The following is a 27,968-nucleotide window of genomic DNA, read 5'->3' on the forward strand; positions in this document are numbered from 1 at the left end:
TTATGTTTTGAAAATGCTTAGTTTCAGTTTAGTTTTTATTAGTTTCAGTTATACAGGTCCTTCTCAAAATATTAGCATATTGTGATAAAGTTCATTATTTTCCATAATGTAATAATGAAAATTTAACATTCATATATTTTAGATTCATTGCACACTAACTGAAATATTTCAGGTCTTTTATTGTCTTAATACGGATGATTGTGGCATACAGCTCATGAAAACCCAAAATTCCTATCTCACAAAATTAGCATATTTCATCCGACCAATAAAAGAAAATTGTTTTTAATACAAAAAATGTCAACCTTCAAATAATCATGTACAGTTATGCACTCAATACTTGGTCGGGAATCCTTTTGCAGAAATGACTGCTTCAATGCGACGTGGCATGGAGGCAATCAGCCTGTGGCACTGCTGAGGTCTTATGGAGGCCCAGGATGCTTCAATAGCGGCCTTTAGCTCATCCAGAGTGTTGGGTCTTGAGTCTCTCAACGTTCTCTTCACAATATCCCACAGATTCTCTATGTGGTTCAGGTCAGGAGAGTTGGCAGGCCAATTGAGCACAGTGATACCATGGTCAGTAAACCATTTACCAGTGGTTTTGGCACTGTGAGCAGGTTCCAGGTTGTGGTGAAAAATGAAATCTTCATCTCCATAAAGCTTTTCAGCAGATGGAAGCATGAAGTGCTCCAAAATCTCCTGATAGCTAGCTGCATTGACCCTGCCCTTGATAAAACACAGTGGACCAACACCAGCAGCTGACACGGCACCCCAGACCATCACTGACTGTGGGTACTTGACACTGGACTTCTGGCATTTTGGCATTTCCTTCTCCCCAGTCTTCCTCCAGACTCTGGCACCTTGATTTCCGAATGACATGCAGAATTTGCTTTCATCCGAAAAAAGTACTTTGGACCACTGAGCAACAGTCCAGTGCTGCTTCTCTGTAGCCCAGATCAGGCGCTTCTGCCGCTGTTTCTGGTTCAAAAGTGGCTTGACCTGGGGAATGCGGCACCTGTAGCCCATTTCCTGCACACGCCTGTGCACGGTGGCTCTGGATGTTTCTACTCCAGACTCAGTCCACTGCTTCCGCAGGTCCCCCAAGGTCTGGAATTGGCCCTTCTCCACAATCTTCCTCAGGGTCCGGTCACCTCTTCTCGTTGTGCAGCGTTTTCTGTAACACGTATTCCTTCCCACAGACTTCCCACTGAGGTGCCTTGATACAGCACTCTGGGAACAGCCTATTCGTTCAGAAATTTCTTTCTGTGTCTTACCCTCTTGCTTGAGGGTGTCAATAGTGGCCTTCTGACAGCAGTCAGGTCGGCAGTCTTACCCATGATTGGGGTTTTGAGTGATGAACCAGGCTGGGAATTTTAAAGGCCTCAGGAATCTTTTGCAGGTGTTTAGAGTTAACTCGTTGATTCAGATGATTAGGTTCATAGCTCGTTTAGAGACCCTTTTAATGATATGCTAATTTTGTGAGATAGGAATTTTGGGTTTTCATGAGCTGTATGCCAAAATCATCTGTATTAAGACAATAAAAGACTTGAAATATTTCAGTTAGTGTGCAATGAATCTAAAATATATTAATGTTAAATTTTCATCATGATATTATGGAATATAATGAACTTTATCACAATATGCTAATATTTTGAGAAGGACCTGTAGTTTTAGTCTTTTTTCTGAAATGAAATCTGGGGACATTTCCAGCTCAGAGATTAAAATAATTAAATGTCATCACGATATAATGAAAACATTGGTACAGTTACAGTTTCATTTATTTAAAAATATTTATTCATAATTAGACTATAAAAATCAAGTGTCTATCAGGAAAGTCTATCCACACTGTTATTAGAATTTCCTGAGAGTAATAAAACAAAGGAGCCTGTTATGCTGCTATAGGCTTAGGCTGCTGGAGGACATAATGACCACTTTCACTCTCTCTGCTACATTCTCATACTACTCTCTAATTTTGCATTTGCTGTTATTTCAGCTTTTAACTTTATGTTATCTTTCTTTTCTCTTCCTAGAAGCTATACCTGCCCTGATTGTGTATCTACCTGTGACACCTTGCTGGAGGGAGGCATCATCCAAGCTTCTGTTGCCAACAACTTAATGCTCACCTTCTACCGATGATACACTTGGCCCTGTCTTTCAGTGTTTAACCTTATCTTTCTCCTAGACATAGCTACTGAGAGAGCTTTTACTGTGATTAACTGTATGTGCTCTTTTTCATACTCTAAACTTGAAAATTGTCTGAGTTTATCTGTTTTTTCTTCCTAGATGAGGAGCTACATCCACTAATATTTACTTTTCCTTTCCATAGAAAGTACTCCTGGATCAGTGCTTCTGTTTTCTTTTTCTGTTTCTGCTCTGTTCTCTCTAACCCCCAGTCGGTCGAGGCAGATGGCCACTCACACTGAGCCTGGTTCTGCTGGAGGTTTCTTCCTCTCCACTGTTGCTATATGCATGCTCAGTATGAGGGATTGCTGCAAAGTCAATGCCAGTGACTGTCCACTGTGTCTACATGCTCATCCGGGAGGAGTGACTGCTACAAGTCAATGACTCGATGCAATCTGCTGGGTTTCCTTACTTCCTAACTTTCAGATGTCCAAACTGAGAGGAAAACCTGAGTTCACACATCACCATAATAAATTAGCAAAACAACTCATAACTAACTCAGGAAATATAAACTAAAGGTCACTAATCAATTCTAAAACATCTCCACTTTCCCAAATCAGGGAGTTGTTTTAACCATTTGTTTTTATCTCTCTCTCTCTCTCTCTCTCTCACACACACACACACTCACTCAGCTGCAGCTACTACTTGTGCTCTTGTCTTCCTATTTGCTGTTCTGTTTGTTCATAAAAACTCGGTTTATTTGCATTTGCGTCATTATCTTTAGTAAAATAAAAACACATTCAAGCCATTTGTTATTTTTACCATTTTTATGAAAGTTGACAACACTAGCGACGTTTCCTACCACGAACCAAACCTTCATCAAGGCCAGGATCAGCTCAGTCCAAGGCGGCGCACTCAGGTCTTCTTGTATTCTTTCTGTAACGTTAACAGCACCACGACCAGCTACCGTAACAGCTGTTGCTGCGATCAAACATGCTCACTCGGACTTTCTAACCCCGGCTACTGTGATAACTGTCTACACTCAACATTTATTTTTCTCATTAACAAAACGCTAAAATCGGGGACATTTCTGGGGACAGCTTTAGTCAGGGACAGGCCGTCTAAATCGGGGACGTCCGGTCACCTTACACTACAAACACTTTCTTTTAACTAAAACACAGTCATATTCAAATTAATCCCAATTTGGACTCGGGCGCTTTATACCAAGTTTTGCTGACATGATGCTAGGTGTGGACGGTCGCCATCTGCTGGCATAATGTGGCACAGTGAGAAAAAAAATAACCAGAAACTAGACTTCATAATGCATGAGACACACAAACAAGCACATTATCTCTATAAATTCAGTTATTTTTAGTTAGTTTTGTGAACACTCATTACAGTTTCAATTAGTTTTCGTTTTTTTGCAAATTCTCGTTTTTATTTTTATTTCAGTTAACAAAAATGTTTTTTTACTTGTAGTTTTCATTATTCCGTTAGTTTTCATTAACGATAATAACCTTGGCGCCAACACTGCTCCACCTCCAGTAATCAGACATGTTTCTCGTCGTGTCTGCGCTCTGTGGTGTTCAATCCTCATTCTCAGTCACGCAAAAAAAATTACCTTTGACTTACTCTTAATCAGAGGTTGGCTCTCAACCTTTAGTGAGATCCTGTGGCCATTGCAGTCTGTGGATGAAGTATATCCTCCCACAGGAGCTGCTGGTCATCTTCTACACTGCCATCATTTAGTCTGTTTTGTGCTCCTCATCTCTGTGTGGCTCATCTACAAAGTGGACAGTTCCAAACTGCAACAAACAATTAGATCTGCAGAGCGGATCATCGGGGCTGACCTTCCTTCCATCCATGACTTTCACAGGTCTAGGGTGAGAAAATGGCAGTTAACCTCTCTGTTGACTGCACACATCCTGGTGGCAGGTTGTGTAGTCTTTAACCTTTAGGTCAGCACTACAGAGCGGTCTTTGCTAAAACCAGGTACTACAGAGATAGTTTTCTTCCCCCAGGTTTTCTATGAACACAATTAACAGCGGTTTGCAGCCGAGTGTGAAGCAGCAGGGATGAAAATCAGCTCCTCCAAGTCCAAGGCCATGGTTCTCGACCGGAAAAGGGTGGCTTGTCCTCTTCAGGTTGGAGGGGAGTTCCTGCCTCAAGTGGAGGAGTTTAAGTATCTCGGGGTCTTGTTCACGAGTGAGGGAAGAATGGAGCGGGAGATCGACAGACGGATCGGTGCGGCTGCCACAGTAATGGGGGCGCTGTGCCAGTCCGTTGTGGTGAAGAGAGAGCTGAGCCGAAAAGCGAAACTCTCGATTTACCGGTTGGTCTACGTTCCTACCCTCACCTATGGCCATGAACTTTGGGTCATGACCGAAAGAACGAGATCCCGGATACAAGTGGCTGAAATGAGCTTCCTCTGTAGGCTGGCGGGCACTCCCTTAGAGATAGGGTGAGGAGCTCGGACATCCGGGAGGGGCTCGGAGTAGAGCCGCTGCTCCTCCACATCGAGAGGAGCCAGTTGAGGTGGCTCGGGCATCTATACCGGATGCCTCCTGGACGCCTTCATCGGGAGGTGTTCCAGGCACGTCCCACCGGGAGGAGGCCCAGGAGACGGCCCAGGACACGCTGGAGGGACTATGTCTCTCGGCTGGCCTGGGAACGCCTTGGGCTCCCCCCGGAGGAGCTGGAGGAGGTGTCTGGGGAGAGGGACGTCTGGGCGTCTCTACTGAGTCTGCTGCCCCCGCGACCCGGTCCCGGACAAAGCGGAAAACGACGAGTACGAGTACAATTAACAGCTCACAGCCAGAGTAGTCAGCTACTCTGCTGGTAACAAATAATCATATTGCTGCATCCCAACTGACCTTCCTGCTTCTTATATACCTTGTCTTTATTATTAATTTACATATTGGGGTTGATAAACAATGTGAGCAATAGAAACCAAAGTCAAATTCCTTGTTTGCACACAAACTTAGCCAATAAAATTCATTCTGATTCTGATTGTAGCTGAGAAGCTGCTTATTAGCTTATTACTGTTACTTGTCTTAGATCCCCTGATCTTCTTAGCCAATTTATTTTTTGCCTGCTTATACTGGGCCTGATCTCCTCTGCTGTAGGTTTTGGAGTGAACCATAGCACACGTCTTACAAAAACTCATGTATGACGTAACAGTGTAAAGTTAGTTTGTTTAAATCTGAGGATCTAATCAGCTTCAAAAAACACCCCAATCTGTGCAGTAAAGCAGGCCTGTAACATCTTCTTTAACTCATCAGTTCACTTTGTAACAGACCTAACCACAGGCTTAGGGGTTTTCAGTTTTTGTCTGAAAGTTGGAATGAGGTGATGCACATAGTGGTCAGAGTCCTAAAGATGCACAGAGGGATAGTTCAGTAGGCATCCATTAAGACTGTGAAGTAGTGATCAATTGTGTTTTTGTATATGGTGAGACACTTGAAATGCTGTCCATATTTTCCAAATTAATTTGAGAGGTTTGCACTGTTAAAATCCTCAAGAACAATGATGGGAGAATCTGGATATATTTTTCTCAACACCAGTTAAAAATATCATACTGTGGAGCGTTCCATTCTCCTGATCAACCTTTCTTATAATGAGATCCTTCTGATCTCATTATAAGAAACAATCCAAAAGAGGAAATGTCAGGAAAATCCAACAAGAACAGGTAAACTTTATTTCATGTTAATCAGATCTAGCATAAATGGTGCATACCAACATTATCTAGAAGAAGACTTTGCTAAAAAGAAATGTATATGTAATTTGTTTTTATTCAAGTTAAGAATCTACTCTAACAAATGTAATGTCTGCAGCTGCCGAAAACCAGGCAGAAATTCTTCAAAAGCCATCCTGAATAAAGTATTGTGTTGTCTGCATAAAGGTGGCTGAACGGCTAATCTTTCTAGTGTGAACAAAAATGGATCACTGGATTTGAATATTATTGTCATAATGTATTTGCAAACTGTTGTCTGTTTATTTACTATGGTTTGATCATATATCTGCTTATACAAAACTACCTAAAAATATGCTGATATTATATTGTTCTTGTTCTTACCTAGGTTTTGTTTCCAATATCATGTTTATCTAACCTTTTCGCCATTTCTGCAATGTCAGTATTTTCGATATTAACCCTTTGTAGCCAGGCATCCATGCACACCAAAGCATTGTTAACTGATTCCCATTCAGTGTTTGTTGTTAAGCCTACAGTAGGGGATGTGAATAGTCGAACATTTATCAGTCACTGGTCCTTGGAAAGACAAGAATACGTCTGCATGAGGAAACAAAAAAGTAATTCATTTGTCATTCTCTATACTTTCAAAATATATACTGAAACATCAACACCCAGAGTCTGTGATGCAACATGTTTCATGTGTGACATTTGTCCCACTTGTTGGAAGGAGATTTTTTAACAGTTATTTACTTACATTGTGGCAGTGGCTGAATGTACACTTTGGTCACTTTCCCAATGTTTCCACCTACTGTATAGAAATTAATTCTGTATTACTCTCAATTTTCAACTGGCCTCTGGTTATTCAGTTTCAAGCTGATGTAAAAGTGAAACGTAAACCAATGCTGAAAGATTTAAAATAGACCTAGTACAAGTGTAAAGCCTAATTGTTGGTAAATGCATGGTATTTACTGGATTTGAATTAAATATATGTTAGGCAAGTGATGAAAAGGATATGGGTAAGAATTTACTGAGTGAATCATGGTTGGTGGACAACATAGCAGGAAATATTTTGCAGTTACTCACATACACAAGCCTGGCTCTCAAGGGCCAACCAAGTTGTGATGCATTATTGATGAGAATAATCTGCTTCCATGTGCTTTCCCCTTCCTCTCTTAGCCCACTTACTCTCATAATAGATGCTGGCAGGATATTTCTGGCACAACTGTGGCAAAAATATATGACATACTTACACCATCCTGCATTTTAACCTGAAGGATTTTAAAGTGCTGTCAAGCATAACTATAACCTTAAGCTGTTTTTTTTTTTTCACAAAGTCACACCTGTGCTTGAATTAAACAGGCACATCGGCCCTAATCTACAGATGCAAATGTCAGCTCCTAATTTTAAATGGGTTTGCTCATAAGGCTTGGAGATGATTGGTTGATTGGCTTTGATGTTCAGTCTGTGATGACCCAGCAAAGTGTCAGCCTGAGTCAAGAGCACCCTGCATGTTGAAGTTCCAAGAACCAAACACAGGAGCTGTCACTATAGTGATTGTTGACCTTTACCTTTGTTGTTCTTTGCCGTTTGCTGTCACTCAGTGTTTATCTGTTTTTCCTTCAGCCTTCGGGTTCCTGGAGTTGAACTGAAAAAAGGAGGCTGAGAATAAGGACAGGCAAACCTTCAGGTCAAGCAAGAGGTTGTCTGGCTCCATGTCTGCCCCTGTTCCAGCCAGTAGGAGATCTACGTCGGGCTCTCGCCGGTAAGTTGCAAACAGGACTTTCAGTGTTCTTTTATAAGTTAAATGTATTGTTCAGTTCAAGGCAGACATACCTCCATGTTGAGGGTTAATGTTCATATTTCTCACTAAAACACTTTCGTTGTGTCTACTGACAGATGATACAGGTAAAACTGATCTGGCAGCTGGGCAAATTAGGTAGCCTGCAACGTCTGCAATAGTCAGAACCAGCCGTTGGCTTTTAATTAACCTTCACTTCAAGGCTGGACAAATGAAAATCCCAGACTACAGTGTGGGCTTGTTGATGCTTATTGTTGCAAAGGTTGATTTGTTATGCTACTATAGCTAGAATTGCACGACATGTGGATGCCCCCTTTGCATAAAATGTATGTTGGATGCATCACACTGGAGGACTTTGGATAGACGTCAAGCTTGCATGATCAATGTCTCTTTGTGCAACCCTCTTCCGAGAAATTTCAGATTATGTCATTTTTGCAGAGTAGGCAGTGGCAGTGGACCAGTTACCAACATCAAGGTACCATCATCAGTTACCGATATCAGTTACCAGTATCTAGACTTATTTACGAAATTAGTGAATATGTCAACAAATGTGTGATAAAAATTGTGATCAAGACAAACACAGAGTTATCCAAAATATGAAAGATATTTAGTGCATAACACTATAACAGCATTTTTGGTACAAGCCCTTGATTCATCATGTTCATGTCTCTGGAATCAATCAGTGTGCAGGTTCACCGTCCTATGCTCTTCCTGATATGAATACCAGATCAGAGATGGCTGTCATAGCTGAAAACTAAGACTGATAATGAGTAGCAAAAAATCATGTTCAGCAATTACTGTGATGGCACATCACTACATCGATGAAATCCTACATTTAGATGTCAATGCCTCTAGAGAGAGGCTTCTGAAAAATCATCCTGAGAAAGTCCCTAAAAAAACACCTGTCTCAATCCGGCACGTGTTTGCAGACTCGCTGAACCTCACTGAAGTCCTCCTGTGGCTGGAACATCTATGAGATCAGCTTACACAGTATGTTAAGTCCAACCTAATGGTGATCTGCCAGATCTTGAGGGTCAGGTAAAAACCCTGTTGGTCTACTTATTGCAGAACTGGCTGTCTGGCCATGTTCTGTGTGAAAATTACCACCTCAGAGGGATAAATGAATGAGCCATTATGTAAGCTTATATATCCATTTGATTTGATTATCTAGTGCTTGCAGTAAAGTCACCTGACCTTTCTTGAACCCTTTCATGTGAAGATATTTGTATAGGCACCTGCGAATTTCATTGACACTGATATACTGGTCCTTCTCAAAATATTAGCATATTGTGATAAAGTTCATTATTTTCCATAATGTCATGATGAAAATTTAACATTCATATATTTTAGATTCATTGCACACTAACTGAAATATTTCAGGTCTTTTATTGTCTTAATACGGATGATTTTGGCATACAGCTCATGAAAACCCAAAATTCCTATCTCACAAAATTAGCATATCATTAAAAGGGTCTCTAAACGAGCTATGAACCTAATCATCTGAATCAACGAGTTAACTCTAAACGCCTGCAAAAGATTCCTGGGGCCTTTAAAACTCCCAGCCTGGTTCATCACTCAAAACCCCAATCATGGGTAAGACTGCCGACCTGATTGCTGTCCAGAAGGCCACTATTGACACCCTCAAGCAAGAGGGTAAGACACAGAAAGAAATTTCTGTACGAATAGGCTGTTCCCAGAGTGCTGTATCAAGGCACCTCAGTGGGAAGTCTGTGGGAAGGAAAAAGTGTGGCAGAAAACGCTGCACAACGAGAAGAGGTGACCGGACCCTGAGGAAGATTGTGGAGAAGGGCCGATTCCAGACCTTGGGGGACCTGTGGAAGCAGTGGACTGAGTCTGGAGTAGAAACATCCAGAGCCACCGTGCACAGGCGTGTGCAGGAAATGGGCTACAGGTGCCGCATTCCCCAGACCTGGGCTACAGAGAAGCAGCACTGGACTGTTGCTCAGTGGTCCAAAGTACTTTTTTCGGATGAAAGCAAATTCTGTATGTCATTCGGAAATCAAGGTGCCAGAGTCTGGAGGAAGACTGGGGAGAAGGAAATGCCAAAATGCCAGAAGTCCAGTGTCAAGTACCCACAGTCAGTGATGGTCTGGGGTGCCGTGTCAGCTGCTGGTGTTGGTCCACTGTGTTTTATCAAGGGCAGGGTCAATGCAGCTAGCTATCAGGAGATTTTGGAGCACTTCATGCTTCCATCTGCTGAAAAGCTTTATGGAGATGAAGATTTCATTTTTCAGCACGACCTGGCACCGGCTCACAGTGCCAAAACCACTGGTAAATGGTTTACTGACCATGGTATCATTGTGCTCAATTGGCCTGCCAACTCTCCTGACCTGAACCCCATAGAGAATCTGTGGGATATTGTGAAGAGAACATTGAGAGACTCAAGACCCAACACTCTGGATGAGCTAAAGGCCGCTATCGAAGCATCCTGGGCCTCCATAAGACCTCAGCAGTGCCACAGGCTGATTGCCTCCATGCCACGCCGCATTGAAGCAGTAATTTCTGCCAAAGGATTCCCGACCAAGTATTGAGTGCATAACTGTACATGATTATTTGAAGGTTGACGTTTTTTGTATTAAAAACACTTTTCTTTTATTGGTCGGATGAAATATGCTAATTTTGTGAGATAGGAATTTTGGGTTTTCATGAGCTGTATGCCAAAATCATCCGTATTAAGACAATAAAAGACCTGAAATATTTCAGTTAGTGTGCAATGAATCTAAAATATATAAATGTTAAATTTTCATCATTACATTATAGAAAATAATGAACTTTATCACAATATGCTAATATTTTGAGAAGGACCTGTATATATTTCTTTTATAACCTTTCAGAGTAAGTTGCCTCTGTTTAAGTAAAGCACTCAAAGAAAATACCTCAGTCAGTCTGTGTCATATGTCCCCTTGTGTATTTGCTGCAAACCTTACAAATAAAAGCATGTCTTCCTATAAGTAGTAATGTATGGTAATGATTAACATTACAATGTTTGAGTCTTAATGGTCGTAAGTTATGCTAACCTAAATGGTGAAAAAGCACAATATGACATATTTAAGAGAGAGACAAAACACTCAATTTTGAGGCTACATAGAGCTTTCAACCTTTGCTAATGGTTATGCCAGGAAGTTCAGTCAATAACTAAATGCTTCAAGCTGATTCTAAGAAGCTTGAGAAATACAGATCTGCATATTTCCTTCAGCTTTAGATCCAACTACAGCTGCTGTAATACTGCAAGTGTAGTGATGTTTTGCACTTTTGTACTTTATCAGTTTATCACAGTATTTTACTGCTTGTGCTTACCTATTTTTTTATTAGTAAGTTAGTAAGTTCATGTAGCATATGTGTGTAGTTTAATCAGAACGAGAATGTGTAAGGTGTGGAGTTGAGTTGAGTTGAGTTGAGTTGAGTTGAGTTGAGTTGAGTTGAGTTGAGTTGAGTTGAGTTGAAGGCTTCTATGTGCATACCAAATGGAACTTGCCTACATTAATGCAGCTGAGGTCAGACAATTTTTGGGTCAGCTGTAGTGATGAGAATTATGGCTGTTTGCAGGGAACCGAATCTTCAAGATCCATTCAGTTTAAAGAGCCGTTCAAAAGAGCTGTTGAAATTATCTGTTTTTGAAAATGTGCATTTTTTGAAGAACAAGCAATTTTACCCTTTATATAGTAAAGCTAAAGCTATACTAAAGCTAAGTCATCTGTATTAAGTAGGATCCTTTTTATTTAAAAGGTGCGAAATAGAGCCACAGTAGGTTCATGCAAAAAAATAAATATTTCTTTATGTACAGTGGGGGGAACAAGTATTTGATATAGTACCGATTTTGCAGGTTTTCCCACTTGCAAAGCATTTTGAAGTTTTTAATTTTAATCATTGGTACTCTTCAACTGTGAGTGACAGGATCTAAAACAAAAATCCAAAAAAATTACATTGAGTGATTTTTTTGTGTGAAGTAATTAATTAGCATTTTATTGCATGACATAAGTATTTGATGACATATCAACCAGTAAGAATCCCGGCTCTCACAGGCCTGTTAGTTCTTCTTTAAGAAGCCCTCCTGTTCTCCACTCATTATCTGTATTAACTGCACCTGTTTGAACTTGTTATCTATATAAAAGACTCCTGTCCACACACTCAATCAAACAAACAAACTCCAACCTCTCCACAATGGCCAAGACCAGAGAGCTGTCTAAGGACATCAGGGATAAAACAGTTGACCTGCACATGCTAGGATGGGCTACAGGAAAATAGCCAAGCAGCTTGGTGAGAAGGCAACAACTGTTGGAGCAATTATAAGAAAATGGAAGAAGTTCAAGATGACAGTCAATCTCCCTCAGTCTGGGGCTCCATGCAAGAACTCACCTCGTGAGGCATCAATGATCGTGAGGAAGGTGAGGGATCAGCCCAGAACTACCTAGTCAATGACCTGAACCTGGACCTGCACCACAGTCTCAAAGAAGACCATAAGTAACACACTACGCCGCCATGGATTAAATCCTGCAGCCAGGTCGCATGCCGCACACCTTGCCGTCATGATGCATGATGAAAACAAACAGTGAGCAATGAGCAATTATTGTGCGAGGCAATTGACCCCTCATGCAATAATTGCCCCTCATATCATTTCTCTTACAAAGTTATGAAACAAATAGCATTACTCATAAATTTTTTTATTAAGTGTCAGAGGATGGCTTTTGGGAAAATATTTAATAATCATTACACAAACAGGCACTTTGGGGCAAGGAGCGAAAAGGGCAGGTGATCCAGCCCCCTCTGCCCCCCATCTGTCCTCAAGAAGGGACAGAGCAGACTGTACTTCTTGAGGAAGCTTAGGTCCTTTGGTGTTTGCAGCAAGATGCTGCATATCTTCTATAAGTCTGTTGTGGAGAATGTGATCTCTTCTGCCATCATCTGCTGGGGAAGCAGCATCAGAGCCAGGGACTTAAAAAAGCTCAACAAGCTGATAAAAAAGGCTGGCTCTGTTCTGGGGACTCCTCTGGAAACTCTGGAGATCATTGTGGAAAGACGGATTCTTCATAAAACGAAGAACATTATGGAGAACCCTGAGCATCATCTTCAAGAGACTGTCCTACAACAACAGAGTGTCTTCAGTCAGAGGCTTCTTCAGATCTGCTGTAAGACGGAGCGCTACAGGAGATCCTTCCTGCCCACAGCCACAGCATCTACAACGGCTCTTTGAAGAAACCTTCATAATATGAGCTACAACAACATTTAATTTCCCTTCAGGATTAATAAAGTATTTTTGAATTGAATTTAATCTGCACGTCCTGAGGGATGTATTAGCCAAATCCTAGGGATCCAGGAAGAGCAGAGATATTTACTAAAGATCGGACCTGAGTAATCTATCTTCCACACAGACTAGTAAAGGCAAGGAAACTGGAACCTAACATAGTGGTTATATTGATGTGTTCTCTCCTGCAACTACCAGACATCCTGAGTCTGTTTTTCAGGTGCATTTAACCTATTTAACCTAATGACATGTTCGCAATGACATAATATATTCTAAAACTGAGATTTGTGTCCTGTTGGCAAACAAACTAAGCTTTTGCTTAGAAAACTTGGTATTTAAAAAAAATTGAAGTGAATATTTTGTGGTACTCAGTTTGTGATGTATACAGGTCCTTCTCAAAAAATTAGCATATTGTGATAAAGTTCATTATTTTCTATAATGTAATGATGAAAATTTAACATTCATATATTTTAGATTCATTGCACACTAACTGAAATATTTCAGGTCTTTTATTGTCTTAATACGGATGATTGTGGCATACAGCTCATGAAAACCCAAAATTCCTATCTCACAAAATTAGCATATTTCATCCGAACAATAAAAACAAAGTGTTTTTAATACAAAAAACGTCAACCTTCAAATAATCATGTACAGTTATGCACTCAATACTTGGTCGGGAATCCTTTTGCAGAAATTACTGCTTCAATGCGGCGTGGCATGGAGGCAATCAGCCTGTGGCACTGCTGAGGTCTTATGGAGGCCCAGGATGCTTCGATAGCGGCCTTTAGCTCATCCAGAGTGTTGGGTCTTGAGTCTCTCAACGTTCTCTTCACAATATCCCACAGATTCTCTATGGGGTTCCGGTCAGGAGAGTTGGCAGGCCAATTGAGCACAGTGATACCATGGTCAGTAAACCATTTACCAGTGGTTTTGGCACTGTGAGCAGGTGCCAGGTCGTGCTGAAAAATGAAATCTTCATCTCCATAAAGCTTTTCAGCAGATGGAAGCATGAAGTGCTCCAAAATCTCCTGATAGCTAGCTGCATTGACCCTGCCCTTGATAAAACACAGTGGACCAACACCAGCAGCTGACACGGCACCCCAGACCATCACTGACTGTTGGTACTTGATACTGGACTTCTGGCATTTTGGCATTTCCTTCCCTCCAGTCTTCCTCCAGACTCTGGCACCTTGATTTCCGAATGACATGCAGAATTTGCTTTCATCCGAAAATAGTACTTTGGACCACTGAGCAACAGTCCAGTGCTGCTTCTCTGTAGCCCATGTCTGGGGAATGCGGCACCTGTAGCCCATTTCCTGCACACGCCTGTGCACGGTGGCTCTGGATGTTTCTACTCCAGACTCAGTCCACTGGTTCCGCAGGTCCCCCAAGGTCTGGAATCGGCCCTTCTCCACAATCTTCCTCAGGGTCCGGTCACCTCTTCTCGTTGTGCAGCGTTTTCTGCAACACATTTTCCTTCCCACAGACTTCCCACTGAGGTGCCTTGATACAGCACTCTGGGAACAGCCTATTTGTTCAGAAATTTCTTTCTGTGTCTTACCCTCTTGCTTGAGGGTGTCAATAGTGGCCTTCTGGACAGCAATCAGGTCGGCAGTCTTACCCATGATTGGGGTTTTGAGTGATGAACCAGGCTGGGAGTTTTAAAGGCCTCAGGAATCTTTTGCAGGTGTTTAGAGTTAACTCGTTGATTCAGATGATTAGGTTCATAGCTCGTTTAGAGACCCTTTTAATAATATGCTAATTTTGTGAGATAGGAATTTTGGGTTTTCATGAGCTGTATGCCAAAATCATCCGTATTAAGACAATAAAAGACCTGAAATATTTCAGTTAGTGTGCAATGAATCTAAAATATATGAATGTTAAATTTTCATCATGACATTATGGAAAATAATGAACTTTATCACAATATGCAAATTTTTTGAGAAGGACCTGTACATGTGGACTGGATATTAGGATTAGAGATGCACTCCAACTAGAGAAAAACCAGCACAATGTTATTTTTTATTTCTAAAGGACCATCTGACTCATCATGTACAACTTTAAAAAGTCTGAGGAATGAGTTTGCACAGATAGCTAATGCTAGCTCTTGTCCTCTGTGTTGGTATGCCTTCCTGATAATCCTCAAAACTTTCTGTTTAAGGTACAGTAATTAATCATGGACAGACAAAACTTACATGAATAGAAATCTATAAGCTTTACAAAAAAAACTGGTTGGAAATCAGCTACAAAATTCTAGTAAATGTATTTTTAATCCTTTGAAATCATGCCAGAAAGGCACAGTTTGCACATCCAATTTTATTCACAACTGTCTTAGACCTGATGCTAATTCCACTAAATTTCAAATGTAAGCTGGAGAGCTCACTTATTGACTGATGGCAACAATATTGTTGGGAGAATCATTAGCCTAACACTGCTTTAGCAATGCTAAAGATCTTTTTTATTTTAATGTAGATTAACTACATCAAATTTCTGCATTACCACTTTCTACTGTTGTGGCATTTCGGCTATATAATTTTTGCTCCCACATAATTTTTCAGTAATGGAAGAGAAAGATATCAGTTTAATAGAGTAGTTTTGTCAGGATCTCTCTGTGTAAGGTTTTGGGGTTTGGTTCTTTGTTGGCTTTTCCATACTTCCCTGTCTGTGTTCTTCAAGTTACTGTTCATATTGGATTAGGTTCATGATTTTTTCTTGTGTTCAGACTACTTTCTGGATTCCTGTGTTAGAGGTGTTAGTTTATATTTTCTTTGTAGATCTGGCTCCCCCAATTTATGTTAGTTAGTCTCATTGTTTACTTGCTTCTGTTTACTTAGATGTTTACTGTTACCTCCCAGTGCCCCCTGCTCATTAGTCACTCTCCCTCAGTTAGCTCTCTATATCTCTGGCTTCCTTAGTTCATTGGTATATTCCCCAACCTAGTTTAGAAGAGCAGTTATATAGAACACAGTAACTTTTTGTCTGGCTTTTTGTATTGGTCCTGCTAACCCAGTTAGCATATTATACCACAGAGAAGCACTGTGTCCTTCTTAAAGGCAGGTGAACTGCATTAGCAAAGTTTAGGTTATTTGTTGAGTAATGAATGAAATGGTTTTATTCAGCTTTCTTCTCCAGGTGTACAGGCTTGATCATCACTATTATCTCTGACAAGAGTCTGCCTTAGTACTTATACCAGTTCCACTGGCATGGTAATAAGTAGCAACAGATGCCTCAGTCTGAAGCTGTGGTGTCTTCCTCTCTCATCTCTCCTCTTCCTCAGATTCAACCCTCTGAAGGCGCTGCAGCCCAAACACCGCTTACAGCAAATACTGGCATCCTCACCCGTGCCAGCGGCTTCCAAGCCGGCATTGGGATCAGGGACAAGTGCAGCCGCGGCCACTGCTCAGGTGGCCGTTCCGGTGCCTGCGCCCCCTGCGTGAGACACAATTGAATTACAGTCTCAGCGAGCATGCTCTGTAGCTGTAGCTGGATCTGTGACACTGTAGCCACTAAAACCACAACTGGAAAACAAGAACTACTTTTTAAACAGCTACGATTATGTTTCTCTCGTTGACCCTTTGTTCTAGCACTGCAGATTTAAAAATAGATTGGGTAGACATTCTTCTATCCTACACTTAAGCAGACTGCTGGTAAATGTTAACATAGAGTTCATATTGGAGGTTTGGTGACCTTTGTGAATTTGTGTTTAGTGGCTATAGTGGAATCAGTTGTGCTATGAAACCATACTGTGATCATGAGTGATCACTGGTTCACCACTCACTGCTTAGTCTATAGAAACATTTGAGACACTGGCATCACTTCAGATGGGAAAGATGCTTTATTTTGTTTTTCTTCTAGAATTTGATTTATCAAAATTATTTTAGCCGTTTAAACTTGATATTCCTCAGAAAAGGATATCTCGCACTTCACCTATTCATGTTAACTAACACCTGATATTCACCTCCACTGGTTAACACATGACTGACAGACACCATCTCTGTAGATAAATAAAAAAGACCTTAAACACAGTTTCACTGTGTATTCTATCACTTTCTAGGCTCATCATTTGTTTTGAGTTGCTCCTGTCTGCCTGGTTTACCCTCTTTTAATGTCTTGGCTTATATGTCATATATTGATTTTCAAAGCAGTCAATATCTGACCTCTTCCTTTGTTGAATTGCACAGGACATGATGACTCAACACAATCAAAGCCAATATATAGATGTTTGAATACTGATATTGCAGGTGCAAAAACCTCTGATATTCTTGTGATAGGGTGACCAACAAAGCATTACCATCCTATAGCAAGGAATCCACTTCATTCACCTTTCTGCTTGTAGCAACAGAGTACAGAAATGAAAAGTTCCTGCCTTTCCTTGATGTGCGTCCTGTCTTTCTCTATAATGATTAACTTTTCCAACAGGCTAACCAATCCGCTCTCAAAAATGAAACGATGTTTTTGTGTTAAAATGAGGCAGGTGCCCCAGTTAGCACCACATTTGATTCGTTTACATCAGTGCCTAACACTTTGAGCATGCACATTGGAATTTGTCCAGATGCAATTCTTCTTCAATCAGTTCAGAGGGGCTAGCCCAACCATCATGCTTTTCTGTAGGGATTCCTTTAAATTTCAGGCAATTTCAAAACACATTAATATATTTGTGATAAATTATTAAATAGGATCTGTATGATCTTAGAGCCTATTTTTTTGTTTAATCATCCAATTAGTAGTTTTAAATAGGTGTGTGTTTCTTTTTATGAGTGGGATTGGAGATCATAGAGCAACTTTTACTTTCCTAACATTTTAGAAGTATACTTATAGAATATAAGTATATTTATAGAATAATAGGCACATCCCTTAAATGATATGAGCAAACAAAGCAAAGGCTTAGACAAAGACAAGAGCAGTGGTTTAGCTTGTAATTACCGTGTCCTGTGTGTAAATCCCTCATGGCTGCTCTGACTATTCTGGCTTCTCTCCTCCTCCTTTGGAGGTCAGTGACTAGGCAACAGATGTGCTTTTGTATAGATGCTTCATTTTCTTAGCAGAGACGTCTTATACAGAGGTTCTGTTTATTAGCATGTTCCTACATAGCGACTGGAATTATGGGCAAAACAGCTGGCAGAACTCATTCAGACCAAATCCGTGAAAACTGGGTGTAGAAGAATAGAAAACATAAACCAAGATTTTTAATTCCTGACATAAAAAGGAAAACGTTGCAGAAAGCACAGAGAGTCCCGCTGTTGCCAACCAATTTCAGTCTTTTAGCTTCTTGGTTTATATTTGTTGGTCAGACAGAGAGAGGAGACGGTACATGACTATCTGTTCCTCTTTGCTGCCATGTTTAAATTTAACCTGGGATATGCAAACATATGATTTCTGTTATTCCTTAATAATGTTTTAGCAGACTTTCATTGCCCTATTGGCTATAGGCCATGGTTGGTCTCACAGTTTCTATAATGTAGTCAATTAATTGGCTAAGAAAGAGTTAATTAATCAGTTCTACAGTATTTTTCAAAGTAAAATACTTTTTTTAGTATTGAAATAAAATAAGTATTTGCCATGTTGTCATTATTACATTTTATCTTCATCTGCCTTTTTGTATCACTATTGCCTGGTCTTGATAGGAGCTCTGCCATTTAGAATCATTGGTGTGCACGCTTATTTGTTTCATCCAGAAGCTTATTTGCTTCTGGATGAAGAGGTTTGTATGAATAAATGGTAATACTGTCTCTACACCACCCTTGCTTCCTCTAAAGCTTCTCAGCTCATTCTTTTTTTCACTTTCAAATTGTATTTCAAGACACACAGTGTTACTTTATGTACTCTGCTGCTAAAGGCCCTGCAGATTGTTCTAGATATTCCACATCAGAAACCAGAGTGAGAGGCCCATCCAAAGCCTTTTAGAAGGCATCGTCTCCTGGGTCAGTTCAATGCTTTTTGATATTAACGCCAGCACCACCTGAGAGCTTTTCCTCTCAGTTGATGCAGTCTGCCTGCATACATTCACACACATGGCATCATGCAGGTGTGGTCTGCTGAGTCATCTTCTGCAATTTAACACCTTCCTGTCTTTGCCTGCTCAGGTTTGACTACTGCAGGTACATAGAGCTAGATTATGTACCCATGGAGTCGGGCTATATGATCTCAATGCGCCCGACTAAAGGCTACACATCGACCAAGTCGCCCACTAAAGGATACACCTCTGCAAAGTCTCCAGATCGCCGCTCAACAAACTCTCCCTCCACCCCACGTTCTCGGTCTGTTCAGAGTCAAATTCTTGGTGTTTTTGATTGTCTTGAGCATGGGAATGTTGAAGCTGTTTCATGATGTCCTATAGTTGAAATAAAAGCAGTTTGCACACAAACACGTTAGTTCTGACTGCTTACTCTCTTCCTGTGTTTTTATTTTTTTGCATGCTTCTTGTTTGTCAGATGTTTTTTAAATCTTTGAACCCATTCCCTTCTTGCAAAACTGTGATATTATCAGTACCCAGAGAAGTATGTCCATGTTTCTCATACAGGCTTATTTTCTGCTATTATCCACCGAAATGTCTGTGTTGTGATCTGTCAGTGTGTATCTATGCAGCAGGGGCATGCTGGTGACCATGGATCAGTGTCCGGCATTTATGTGGATTTGAGTCATTACATGTGTAGTAGCTTTGCTTATCAGCCCACTTGTTGTCTTTAGTTGTATGGTAACAAGTAAAGATGAACAGTTGGTTTCTTCTTTCCAGGCGAACCCCAGCTGCACTTAGTAATCGAGATCCCCATGGCAATGCCTCTGTCAGCAGCGGCAGCAACTCAGGCTCGTGTAAAGGCAGCGACTGCAGCCCCACCAAAGGGTAAGGAGTTACAAACAATAGGACTGATGCAAAGCAGCACCACCCATTAGGTAACACTGTTTTATAACTAAACATGGCAAGCTACAAGCAGGTTTGCATGTTGTTTTGAACAGAAGTGGTTAGAATATGTCTTGCTTTTTGTTTCATATGATTGTGTTTATTCAATGACACCATAAAACTATTGAGGTTTTCATAGCATGAAAATCTAATAAATGTCCATACCTATATTCATGTTTGCATTGGGCAGTTGTTTACACAATAATAATTTTACACAGGAAACTGAGGTAGGAGGTAGTGCACCACCAATGATCTTCCTGTGTGAAACACATACTGAGAACAAAATAAAAAGGATCAGTTGTAACTTCTTTCAAAGTAGCTGTCTGATGTAAAAGAAAAGGGATGTGAAAAGAAAAAATATCATAGAGCTTCAGGTGAATATAATTTTATTTTATTCTTCTTTTCATGTTCTGCATGTTTCACACAGGAAGATCATTTGTGGCGCACCACTGACCTTGTACAATGCAAATGTGAAGACAGTTTAAAGGTTCATAAAATAGCATTCACAGAAACCAGCATGACATTTTTTGTAACTGGAGTTGTTTTGAGAAGGTAGAAATCAGCCTTAGTTTTGGTCATTTTGGAGGCTGAAAATACTGGGTGGTCTGAGAGGGACCAAATCAGCCTTAGTTTTGGTCCCTCTCAGAACACCCAGTACTTTCAGCCTCCAAAATGAACTCATCTGGATTTCTACTAAATGAAGACACCAAGAGGGTTGTCAGGTACTGCTTATGACATTTTAACAGAAGGACATTTTAACTACAGATTACCTGACTAAACATTTATTTTTAAGTCACATTGAAATAGATAATTAAGTTAATAGAGACTCCAATAAGTTTTTAACAGACTTACTGAGAAGTTGGGGGTTTCTGAGGTTTCAAACCAAGTCACTTATAAAAAACACTTCACACTAAAAAACTTGTTGCTGATCCCTTATATTTGGTTGTGTCTGATGTGTCCCAGACGTCAGAAATACACATCATGTACGGACAACCATGGTATTCGCCCTCCGCCACCAGAGCAGTACCTCACACCTCTCCAGCAGAAGGAGGTGTGTATCCGACATTTGCGAGCCAAACTGAAAGAGACCATTAACACACTGCAAGACAGGTGAGATAGTGATACAGAATTACACAAACTGGATAGAAACTTATTTTTAGGTCTTTCCATATTCTACTTCATTTTGACCATTCTGCCCTTCCTCTCATTTTTTAATCTTTTAGAGACACAGAGATTGATGAGCTGCGAACTCAGCTTTACCGGATGCAGGAGGACTGGGTTGAGGAGGAGTGTCACCGCGTGGAGGCTCAGTTAGCCCTGAAGGAGGCTCGTCAGGAGATCCAGCAGCTCAAGCATGCAGTAGAAACAGTTCGTACCAGACTCAGTGATGCTGGTGGGCTCAATGGAGACGTAGGGATCCAAAAGTACTTCCAGGACATCAACACTCAGAATCACAAATTGGAGAACCTTTTGGTTAGCATGGAGTTAGCCCAAGCTGGACTGGCCAAGGAAGAAGAAGCCATACCAGGCTGCAGGACCCGTGCTGGGGGCTCAGCCCCAGCATCTGTTTCTGGGGAAAGTCCTGGGGTTGTACCAAAGTTGACAGTGGGAGGGAGGGGGTCTTGCTCTTGCGATGGCTCTCCAGCCCGTTCATTAACTCGAAGTTCCACTTACACCAAGCTCAGCGACCAGGCACTGGGGGACAGGAATTGTAACGACGCAGACTTCCCTTGCCTGTCTGGTGATGGCACACAGGACAGCGGGTTTGTGTGCTGTGGGGAGAACAGCGTCCCCAGCCGGACTGACCTCCTGCTGGAAGCCGCCTACCTCTCTGAGGAGACAGCATCTTTGCTTAATTCCTACACACAGACCTTTTCCCACACCTTGCCTCATTCCGCCCCCAACTCTCTGCCTCACACATTCTCCCATACCTTACCTCATTCTTTTCCTCACAATATGTCCCACTCAATGCCACACACAATGTCTCACTCCTCCACCTATGAGAAACTCTGCACAGGTGAGCATCTGGCTCCATTTCGTTGCAGTTTGGGTGGAGGGAGTTGCATGAGTCACCCCTGTCTGTCCCACCACCACCTGTACCTGCACCCTCTGAGGGAGGCAGGCATTCAGACCGAGAGCTGCCCAATCCCTGCAACAGCAGGGTACCCCTCTGATCTGGATACTATTGCAGAGCAACGTACGTTTCGCTCTCAGGCCTGCAGCCCCACCTCCACCTGGATGTCTGATGAGGGGGAGGAGGACCTGGACTCCATCGCCACCACCACTTCAGTGACTACAGCAACAGTCATGAGCACAGCCACGGAGCCAATACCAGTTTGCAAAACGCCACTGGTTCCACCTCTACCACGCTCTGCTACAGTGGCATTTTCCATGGAGAGTCCTTTGTGTCAGGCAAATGATAAATTTATGGAAGAGGAAAAGCAAGAGAAGGAGAAAAGAGAGAAAGACGACTCTCCAACAGAAGAACGGTTGGAAAACACTACGATCGGACAATCAGAAGAGGAACAGCAGAGAGTAGAAAGCTCAGTGGAATGGACTGAGGTAAGAGATGACAAGGCACAACAAAGTAATATCTGTGATTTAGCAGGGATATCAACAAGAATGCAGAGTGAAATTAATTTTGCAGCATGCTGTGGAGATGGCAATCAAAAGGAGATGTTGATCAAAAACCAGAGAGTGGAGGACAAGCAGCAAGAGGCTGGGACATCAGAAATATCAACACAAGAAAAGACAACAGAAATTAGTCCAGGGTACTCCATCTATCCAGGTGTACAAAAGCCTCAAACATCCCAACCTCCAAGAAGATCTATCTCCCATGAGGAGATAGCTGGTGTCACAGTGGTGAAAGTCCATGATGAGGACAATGATGAAGATAAAACTAATGGACAAAAGGCCACGGGGGGTTCTCCAGCAGAGGAAGAAGACTCATCTGGTTCTGGGAAAATCCAAAAGAGCTACTGGAGTCGTCACTTTCTGGTTGATCTGCTAGCGGTGGCCATCCCTATAGTGCCAACAGTGGCATGGCTGTGCCGTGGTCCAGTGCGTGACGGACAGCCTATGTATCACTTTGGTTCACTGCTGAGAGGCTGCTGTACTGTGGCACTGCACTCACTGCGCAGGGGAGGTGGCCTGAGGCATTATCCCGCAGGCGGGGGAGACCTGGGCGGGTCACAGATATAACAGAATGGCATGTCTGTGGTCCACTGTTGTGTCACTCCTCCAGTGTGGTCTGTAGTGTTAGACCACTGCTTAAAGTGAAAGGAGAGGAAGAAGAACTTCCTGTTCCAGAGCTTTGGATAGTAATAAAAATGGGAATATTAGGAAAAACAAATGGACATCGAAGAGGAAGGCTTTTCACCGATCCACTCTACTCTGTTGGGCCCTGCAACCTATTGTCTCTCAGTGAATGGTCCTTGCTTTCGCTACCAAATAATTAATGAACTGGCTTGTGCAAACTAAATGAGCTGCTTGAAATGAATGATCAGTGCTTTAATGTTGATTGTTTCATTTATTTTTGAATGTAGAGAAAATGTGCATTGTTGTGTCAGCCATCAATTATAACGTGATACAATGATCATATGTTTGGTGAATGTGTTCATAAATACTTGATATGTATGTATAGGAGTGTATATGTAAGACTAGGAGCAAATACGGCAATGGTTGTTGACCACTGGTAGTGGATCCACTTTAATCCAAAGCTGCAGACACTTTTCATTGATCACTTCTAAAGGTAATAGATTATATTTGCCTGCTGTGGAGAAAAGCGTTGTAGGCACAGGACTCGGGTATCTGCTAAGGGTAGAAACACAACCGATCCTGTAAGGCAGCCTTGCACAGCTTAAAGATAAATTATCTTTATCCAAAAGTATTGTATTCTTACCAGCTTCCTCTTTTTAAACTGACAGTGGACAGATTTAATACGAGTTGAACCCTGACAGGCTCCAGTAAAATTATACACTGAAATGTTGTCTGTGATGGGCAGTGTACCTGGACCCTGCCTCTTGCTTGTTGACTGCTCCACAAGAAAGTTGCAGAGCACAGACTAATTAAAAGGCTTGGCTGTTACAGTTCAAGCGTTTATGAAAAGCCCCTTGAGTGTCCACTGAAAACATGCTTTACATGCTAGCGTTGGTGAAATATGTAAAGAATGGCAGGTTGCTTTTTAATCAGCTAGAATACGGAGGGAGTACTTTACTTCCTTTGCACTTCCTGATACAACATCAGATGAACATCAGTGTAGTTCAGAAATAAATGACTGCTTTAGTTAAAAGTTAGTGGTTCCCTCTTCTGATCAGAGGCTGGTTTGACATAGAAATAAATACAAAGATCTAACATTTGCTTCCTTTAACTTTCACATTAACGTCATTTGTTTTCCCCTTTGCCGTGTTTTCCATCCGGCCTGAAGTTTTTGTTTTTTTCTCAGTCTATACCCCAAGTTCAAGAAATTTAAAATAATCCAAATATTCAAATTTTTGCTTAAAGGTTTTCAGATTGACATTGGTAATGGAAACCTATGAAAGTATTGAGTAGACAGACACTTGAGTTTGTTGTTCTTTTATCTTATCCCTTCAGCAATTTTTATATGGCACTTGACTGAAAAAAATCATGTTTGCTTTTTTGAAGTAAACAAAACAAGATAAAATAATCTTCTGTGAGCCATTTAAATAGAGACACTATTTTGCCAAAGGTATTTGTCTGTTAACAGTTACATGTACATAAACTTTGATGACACCTTATTCTTAATGTATACGGCCCAACTTGTTCATGGACCCACCATTGCCAGCAATAGTAACTTTAACTATCCTGTAAACACCTTCCACAAGGTTTAAAAGGGTGTTTGATAAGTTAGTTAAATGAGAAAAGCAGAATTGCCGCCTCCACTCTAATTCATCCTGAAGGTGTTAAAAAAGGTTGAGGTCAGGACAGTGCAGGCCAGTGAAGTTTCTCCACACTAAACTTTATACACCTGCAGCCATGGAAGCGACTGGAACACCGGAATTCATTGATATGGTGGTGGGACCCAATACTTTTGGCAATATAGGGTATGACCACCTTTAGCTCCAAGAACAGGAAAGACAAAACACCTTTCACTATCCCCCTTATTTCTACAACCTGTGATGCTTTACAAAAATTATCTCCACACCTTCTAGAGAATACCAAACATTTATTAAAACATGTGAGAATATCAACTTTTACGCTTTAAATTGAATAATATTATCACAGCTGCACCTTTATTTTTCAAAGATTGGAGGATGAACTCAAGAAGTTGAATCTGATTATGTAGACCTGCATATAACATGACAGTGAGGCCTTGCACTAAATAATTATTACAGAATATGAAAGGACACAACTAGGTTATTCATGATTTCGTGAACCTAAAATTTGTGAACTTAGCCCAAAGGGGAAGGATTTCGCTCTTTACCTGACACACATGCAGGGCTTTTAGTGGTCACTCTAAATTTAGGTGATTCAGCCATATTTGTCTGGATTCCTTGTTCATTGGTAGCCGGTAAAAACCAATACACTGAATGTAGCTGGAATCCAGTTTCACTCTGGGTGCATGTTAAACATACTGTACCTGTTGGAATTAAGCTTCGACTGATTAGGTGCAGCAGCACAAGTACTCGTGTGATTATTGAAACAGACAACAAAGAAGAAATTTAGCTAACCTGGAAACACTTTAAAAAAAAGACTCAGTAGACACAAAAACAGATCACTTTACAGTAGCTGAAGTTCAGACATAATTAATCCTACAGCAGCACCTCCAGGAATAAGGTGGATAGACCCTTTTCTCTGGCTAGCATTGCCATTTTTGCAGTCAACATTAGTTCTCTCTACATCCGGACACATGACTAAATGTGGTAGATTTCCACTGTTATCTTTGTAGTTTAATTTGTTGTATGCTGTTCAAACCAACCATCTTAGCCTTGCCATGCAGTCAACCCCTGATCTGCTGCCTCTTTGACTCCTGGTTGTGTTTCTACCCTGAGACTGTTTTGACTACAAGACTAAGCATTCTTACAGGGTTTTAAAGATGCAATCTCTGTCTCTAAATATCCAGTACTTTTCCCTCGTCACATAAATGGTTCACAGTTGTCGCAGAAAACACACATCATGTAGCTAACTCTACAATTGCTCTGAATAGTTTAACAGTTAGCTTGGTTAACCAGAATAAGCTAATTTGGATATATTTGAAAGAACTCTAAATCAAAGAGTTTTGGTCAAAATTCATGGACTTAATGAAAAATTCAGTGCATAACTGAATTTGGGTAGCTTCGTAGATTGAGAAATATATCTATCTTAGCTTATTTCTATATAAATTGTGCCTTTTATTTGCCAATTTCAGAATACTATTTGGTGTCTGGCTCTTAAGGGGAATAATGTAGATATTAATTTTCAGAGAGTATATTTTCTGTACACAGTTGTATGTAGCTGGTTATTGTACCCTTAAAAAACTGGCACGGAACTAACCGAGGAAATCTTTTTAGTCATACAGTGAAATCATGATCAAATGCCTGTAGATATTCACTTGTTCAGTTTGACATTGTAATGTAGGTCTGAATGAAGTGAGTTGTGCTCAGTCTGTGATCTGTGCTGTATATTTCTGCTAACCTTGATGCTCTTGTGCTGTAGCTAGTCTTTAATGGTTAATATGTATTCTCAAATCCACGGTACTGAAATTAGTCCGTCAGAAAAACAAACTTTTTGTCTTAAATTGTCTGACAAAGACATTCTAGAAATCAGAACAAAATAATGGACATTTTTTAATGGTTTTTTTCATCCGATAGTTTGGTTCCAGTTGCATTTTATGATCACTTTTTTATTTTCTGTATGTCTGGACTTTGATGAGAGTGACATTGGTGTTTGCTGTTGTTAGAATTCAAACAGTATATATCAGGTCGAGGATTTAGTACCAGTAAGGTACACTGAAGAGACCGTAACCATTCAAGGCACTGACAAAATAATCAATATACACTAGAAACATTTTGCACTTCTGCACTTCTATGGTCTGGTGTAAATGTGTCTCCATTAAGCAACTGTTCAAATCTAAATGTTTCTATCAGTTGTCGGAGTCTAACATGGACCTGGTTGGAGGAATCCTCTGGCACCACCAGAAATCATCTTAGTTACAGACTTATATTGCACTATTATTCACTTCATACGTTTTAAGACTTTACTTGAATTAGATTATGTACCTGTACCAATTTGTCATACGTTCACTGATTCCACCTGATTATTTTTACTACTCTGTGAAGTCATTAAGGTTTGGTACAATTCTGAATGGATAAAAACAGCTGATATTCCCTGTAGAGCTTTAAGAACACAATCATTTTATCTCCATGCAAACTGTTATTTATTATCATTTAATCCTTACAATGAGCTGTATGTTTAAGTTCTTACTTAGACCACCATCTCAAACTACTATAATCTGGTTGGTAGAGGATTTGCAGCATTCAGGCTTTGTACTCTATGAGTTTGTTAGTGGCAATCATGAAAACTGGTTTTTATTGTTGACTTTCAGAGAAGGTTTTAGAGACAGCCCCAGAGGCATAGAGGGATCTGTCTGCTCATCTGTAATTATTTTTCTATCTATCATGCATTGGGCTCTAGTTTTTCTCTCTTGTCTGACTGTATGAAGTCGAAGTTAAATTAGGAGGCAGAAACTGCCTCCTAATTAAGAAGCCATATGCTGTAGCCCTGTCAGGGTACGAGGGTGGGAATGTGAGAGGCAGCCTCCACCTCTCTGTTGCAATGTAATGTAAAAGAAACAATGTCAGAGTTACGTGAATGAATATTCCTGTATCTTATAGTTTGCTTTTGGGAGTTAGCTTTCCCATTGTTACTAAATACAGGCTGTTGTGACTTATAGGGTAATAAAGCAAAGAAAGTTTAAATGTTTGCTGAGGAGCAGGTGTCATCTGTAGACCCTAAATGCAGTTTATGAAGATAATAATTCAGTTTTCCAGAAAATTTGAACATGACACAAGACAAAAAGAAAGAAAAGTATTTTAAATACTGAAACATCAACCCTAACATGCCTCTGTGTGGTGGTTTGCAACTCTACCCCAAACTCTTGAATAACAAGAATAACCAGATTCCTGTTGCCTGTGTACCATTTTCAACCAAACGTTTTCCTTCCACTCAACTTTATATTTACATTTGGCTTAAACCCTTTTAA

The 27,968-nt window shown here is 40.7% G+C and overlaps 1 protein-coding gene across 3 annotated transcripts in view; it reads left to right on the forward strand.

The window, feature by feature from the left end:
- The window catches only part of snphb (syntaphilin b), a 39,551-nt gene extending 11,862 nt beyond the window's left edge, over nucleotides 1–27,689 (forward strand). The window contains exons 2-7 of one of the 3 annotated variants that reach the window (XM_047363933.1): nucleotides 7,433–7,571; nucleotides 16,148–16,303; nucleotides 18,954–19,127; nucleotides 19,604–19,711; nucleotides 20,732–20,878; nucleotides 20,992–27,689. In XM_047363933.1, coding sequence (XP_047219889.1) covers nucleotides 7,522–7,571; nucleotides 16,148–16,303; nucleotides 18,954–19,127; nucleotides 19,604–19,711; nucleotides 20,732–20,878; nucleotides 20,992–22,969 — 2,613 coding nt within the window. In that variant the 5' untranslated portion in view covers nucleotides 7,433–7,521 and the 3' untranslated portion in view covers nucleotides 22,970–27,689. The remainder of the gene's footprint in view (nucleotides 1–7,432; nucleotides 7,572–16,147; nucleotides 16,304–18,953; nucleotides 19,128–19,603; nucleotides 19,712–20,731; nucleotides 20,879–20,991) is intronic. The other 2 variants (XM_047363943.1, XM_047363950.1) reach the window with 2 other exon arrangements.
- Nucleotides 27,690–27,968: the final 279 nt, after the last annotated feature.

Source organism: Girardinichthys multiradiatus, chromosome 1 (assembly GCF_021462225.1).
Source record: "Girardinichthys multiradiatus isolate DD_20200921_A chromosome 1, DD_fGirMul_XY1, whole genome shotgun sequence".
NCBI classification, from domain to species: domain Eukaryota; kingdom Metazoa; phylum Chordata; class Actinopteri; order Cyprinodontiformes; family Goodeidae; genus Girardinichthys; species Girardinichthys multiradiatus.